Genomic DNA, 5,535 nt, shown 5'->3' with positions numbered 1-5,535 from the left:
TGCATGTCATGTAACAAGCTCTGTTACAAATGTGAATGTGTATAACTGGATCGCTGCAAATGACTGATTGCTGGTGATGCTTGGGATGGCTGCTGAAGTATATAGAACAACATCCTCCTCCTGATGATGGGATGCCTACAGGATACATCTGTAGGTACTGTATAGAGAAATTCTGTGTAGGAATACTTTCACCTCACTGCATGATAAATGGTTTAACATTTGACTCTGTTCCTACAGAAATTGTCCAGCTCATTCAATATGAAAAAAGTATTGATTCATTTGGCAAAAACCTTCCAGGTTGTAATCAAAATGAGGACTGTGGCTAAAAAATGATTGCCTCCTAGCCACATTGTCAGCAAGGTGTGGGGTTCAACTTTTCATCTCCTTTTGCCCTTGAAACATACATTAAAAAGGCTACTCAAGCCTGAAGAACCTATTCCAGAGCATTTTTATTGTTGTTATCTAATCGAAAAAATGTAGTTTTTCAGGATAATTGACAATCATAAGGTTTATTGGGTCTTTTTTTCAAGTTGAAAAAAATCAATAAATTGTATCATAAACTTAATTTAAAAGCATCAGCGTCAGGATTAGACCAAAGAATAACCGAATTTGTTAACACAGAACTCAACATTGATAATAATGAAGCTACAATTGCCATAAACCAGGAGAATGACGCTGCAGTAAAGTGTGAGCAGCTTTTTGACAGAAATCCCATGGTCTGAAGAATTGCACAAGAAGAGAAAATAGAGGTGTATGAAAACTATACTATATAAACACTACATGGTCCTAGGGAGAATGAAATGGTAACTAGTCTTTACCAAATGCTACGTATTAATGAACCTTCCCTAAATTCATGCTGCAAGCATTTAGATTTATTGTGTTTCCCTGACCTTTTCTCATATGGTTACAGTGGGAAACATCAACCAAGAGAAGTGAAGCTTGGTGATTCAGATTATGTTAAAACTATAATGCAGTTGTGCATTGCACGATTTAAATTATATCAGCAATATCTTTTCTACCATCTTCATCACACCACCATACATCAGCTAAATAATGGAATCTTTCACAAATTAAAATTTATTCACGTTCATGATAAGTTGAAAGTCGGGTGGTACTTAGAAATGTTAGAAAATCAAGAGGTTGAAGGGGATTTGACCATTATGTTTGCTTGCTTACGAAAGAGTAAGCAGTATTGGGCACAACCTCGAAACAACCTAAATGTAATGACTCTGCATTATGGTCTAGCTACTTGGTTTCTTACTCTGAGTCCTGCTGAGTGAATGGGGATGATTTGGGTTAATATTTACGTAAGATTAATCCTTCTGAAATGGCTCATCTATATACAAGACTGGTTACAGGTGATCTAATATCAGCCTCTATATTTATCGATAACAAGTTTAGAGGATTCATAAAACTCTTTACATCAAGTTATACTCGTATTGGTACAGTCATCTACTATTTTTGGAGACGAGAATACCAAGGACGTGGATTACAACACTTTTACCTACAGCTTTAGATAGATGATGCTCCTGTGATTGGAGAAAACACAGATGAAAAAACTGTCGCATTTATTTTGAGATATGTTACTTGCCAGATTCCAGATAAAAGCTTAGGTTCAATATTGCATGAAAGAGTATCAACATACCAGTATCACCATTGCAACAATTATTGCTTAAGATAAAAGAAAACCAAATCTGGTATTAGAAAAGTTTGTTGATTTGGTTTTCTAAAACTTAAAAGGGAAAAACTGTATCTTTGAAGTGTTGTTGAATCGGTAGTCGGAAGGAAAGCGTTGATTGCCAGCTCAAGCTGATATGATCTTCTATACGAAGATAATAAGCGTATGATATGTGATCACTATAGGAGAGATGTTGGCGATTCTAAGTTAGTATATTACAAAGTACACAACTAAAACAGAAAAAAAAAGTTGTTGCAATACTAACCTCCACCAAATCACTAGCTAGTCGTTTAAAGAATGTTGCATTAAGGAGCCTTTCTCATCGAGAATATGGTACTATGGAAGCTAATGACACGTTATTTGGCTTACCGCTGTATGGCACAGATCTAGTTGCTGTGTTGTGATGGGTTGACGTAAAGTTGATCCACAGTTGTAGAGTTAACTGGGTTGCCTGAGGATCCTAAAGATATATTATAGCATTCTTGGATTGATACTTATCAACAGATTACCTGAGCTTGAGGATACTAGTCTATATGAGTTTCTATATGACCATACATAATCAACTGTTACAAATATAACACACAACAAGGACTGGAGAAATACTTTTATTCCATGTTGTTGTTGTTGTTTAAACCCTGGAGAGAATATAATAAATTTATGGGAGATTGCTTTAATTACATCAAGGCATTTAATGATTTTAAAAATAGCCTGTTGGGTGGTTTGAAATACCATCACCAATTGTCTTGTTTGCAGCAAGTTGAAATACACGAATTAGTTCAAAAAGGTTGAGTGGAGATGGGAGATGAAGATCAGCAAAGCAGTAACCCTCCTGTTGGTGGCCCACTGCACTATGTTAATACTGAGGCACACGTGGGCATGGTAGAATTTGAAGGTGTCATTCACCATGGTGAACAAGTAGATGTGAATAAGACGATTGGAAATGATGAATGAGGACCAACTGATGGTTTTCAACTGTTAAAGCATGGGTTCAATCAGCAACTGGTAAAGATGTTACCGTTGCAGCACCCACAGGTATTGCTGCATTTAATATTAATGGGTTAACTATTCACAGACTACTGATGCTGCCAGTGGAACAAGTAATGACAGCACAATTTTGGCCCATGTCTGATGATACCCTGAAAGTTGTGTGAAAAAGTTGTGTAACTTTAGATTACTTTAGATAAGATATCCATGGTCAGTAACCGGACTTTAATGTACATACAACTTCACCTTATTGAGGTAGGTTCATTTGATGCATTCAGAATCTGAGACCGTTATATCATAGAGTATCGAATGATCTCTCTGTATATCAAGAAGTCACGTGAATCAACCTCTTTCTTTTCTTTGTGAAGTTCGCGCAAATCTATTCGATGACTATCTGCGCTAATCACCCCTAATTTAAAAGTAATAGATTAGAGGGAAGGCAACTTGCCAGCACCACCAACTCCTAGGTTACTCTAATCGAATTATAATGCCCTACGGCTGAGAGGGCGAGCATGTTTGGTGATTGGATTCTAACCCACATCTTGAGAGTTAATCGCCCTAACCACCGTCCCCGTCCCACCAAACATGCTCCCCTTTCAGCCGTGGAAACGTTATAATATGACGGTCAATCCCATTATTCGTTGATAAAAGAGTATCCCAAAAGTTGGGGATGGGTGGTGATGACTAGCTGCCTTCCCTCTAGTCTTACACTGCTAAATGAGGGACGGCTAGAGCAGATAGCCCTCGTGTAGCTTTGCGCGAAATTCAAAACGAAATCAAACATTTTTTTTGGAATCAATTTTAAACTATGTATCCAATAATATTGATTGCCTTGGCAGCAATCTTCGCTGTTTGTATAACAATAAATTATTTTTCTTGGCCTCGCTTTTTTTTTTTTTTTACAGCCAAGCTGTTTTTCATTGAATGACATACACTTTACAAAATTACTTTGGCATGCTTTACTATAAACCTAAAATTTCACCCTGTCGCTTTTAAAATAGCTTATCTGTATACTATATAGATGCACATATTGTTGTTTAAAGAAGAGTATAAGGCTCATTTTTGTTATGCTTAATCTGGAATACTATTCATTAAATTTTCCAGTTCTCCTGGAGGATTAGGAAATATTTATCTAAGAGATAATCTAATTAGCAAAACAAAATATCCAATCTTAATTGTGATACTTTGTCTTTTAAGACATTATACATCGACTTTGTTGATAATGACAACCACTCAAAGGCAGGCGATACAAGCATGAAACATTTTAGAAAGAAACAAATGTTACCCGAGATTCTGGATTGACATCATAGTTCTCTTGCAAGTGTCCTAACTCGACCTTTTTGCTTACAAGTTCTCTAACCAAGAAGACGAACTCTCCGTTCCCCATTCCAAGATGATAAGCAGTGGTGAGAATGTCAGTAGCAACGGCATGTGACGTCATCAGTATCAACACTATTTAGAAATATTATGTTTAATTAAGAAGATTACTAAATGAACATAACTTATAGACGAAACTTTCCTTCTAATATGTATCATTAAAGTCATCCCCATAAAAGATCGATTATAAGTTATTAGTATTTTTACATAATACATGTATAGTCATGGAAATCTCTGAAAAATGTTCAATTATCTACAATCTCATGTAGAAAATTTACAAAATATTTAATCCGAAATTTTAATCAATCTATGTGAAATATGTTATTGGATGTTAAACGCCATAAAAAAATCTAGATTTTCAAACTCATTGATTGTTTAAAAACTTTCAGTTACGCACATCATCCAAACAATTTGAAATGAATTGTTCACAAAGGAATACTACAACAATATTTCTTATGTATATTGTAGTGAATGTTATATTTAGACGGTACTTAATTAAACACGTATAGTATTGTCATGTTATCTTTAGTAGGCGTACTATGGAAATTATAAGCCGATAGTTGATATCTTACACATGTATATATATATATATATGTGTGTGTGTGTGTGTGCGTCTACAATCAGAATCAAATCTGATCTGATCTAAGGGACATAACTGAAGCCATCTGGGAGATGATGTTTAACACTTACCACGTGCAACTTGACTACACCCTTTCAAATGTTTAGCGATGTTGAAATCTGGAGATCTTGAATCAAATAATTCAATATTTGTTGTGAAATTATTTTCCCTTTCAAAGATCTCAAGCTGCAGTGCTTCTCTGTAGTATACTTCAATATCAATACTGACATCAGACATCAGACACACGTGATACCATAGAAAATGCTGTAGTAACTTGAACGTGGCAACGGCAACTGTTTCAACGTTATACCCAACTCGAATTAACGTAGAAAAAATTGTTTTATCGCCAAGAGCTCCACCAGAACCGCTAGCAGTGCATATAGGAATGTTCCAATACGATGTCATTCTTCCAACTGTTAAAAGTGGAAAGGTACAGACTGGACCCATGAATGCTCTTGTACCATGCTCGAGTACTTCTTTTGCCGCAATTGCCGCAGCTGGAATAGCTTCCCGTCCTGAACAACTGCTATATCCTCCCACATAGCGGGTGGTGAATTTAATGTGGGGATACATTTTCTGAACTTTTTCCACAGCGATTTCAGTAGCTGGTTTAAAAATTTTAAAGTCGAAGCCTGACGACGTATCTGTTACTGATCGGTTGAGAAACATGGCTGTTATTCTAGTTTCGAAAACGAACTCCGAATTAATACCTAAGCCTAAAATCAAAACTAGTATCCATTGAAAGCAGATCATCTTCCAGAACTTCCGAGTTCGAGTGTACTGTAGAGAATGAATAACCTTTGTTCAAGATATATATATATAATATAGTACTTCTGTTCAACTTCAACTTTGTGATTACAAAGACAAGTATAAATGT

The 5,535-nt window shown here is 35.9% G+C and overlaps 1 protein-coding gene across 1 annotated transcript; it reads right to left on the bottom strand.

Annotated features, from left to right (window-relative positions):
• Positions 1-3,926: 3,926 nt before the first annotated feature.
• LOC106458669 (receptor-type guanylate cyclase gcy-18-like) lies at positions 3,927-5,327 on the bottom strand. Its single transcript, XM_013918199.1, has 2 exons — positions 4,730-5,327; positions 3,927-4,114 (listed from the first exon to the last, which is right to left on the bottom strand). Exons 1-2 carry the CDS (start codon positions 5,325-5,327, stop codon positions 3,927-3,929), a joined length of 786 nt encoding a protein of 261 aa, XP_013773653.1.
• Between the last annotated feature and the right edge of the window lie 208 nt (positions 5,328-5,535).

This window comes from Limulus polyphemus, unplaced genomic scaffold (genome assembly GCF_000517525.1).
Source record: "Limulus polyphemus unplaced genomic scaffold, Limulus_polyphemus-2.1.2 Scaffold499, whole genome shotgun sequence".
Lineage (NCBI taxonomy): Eukaryota > Metazoa > Arthropoda > Merostomata > Xiphosura > Limulidae > Limulus > Limulus polyphemus.
This window is presented reverse-complemented; position numbering and strand designations above follow the sequence as displayed.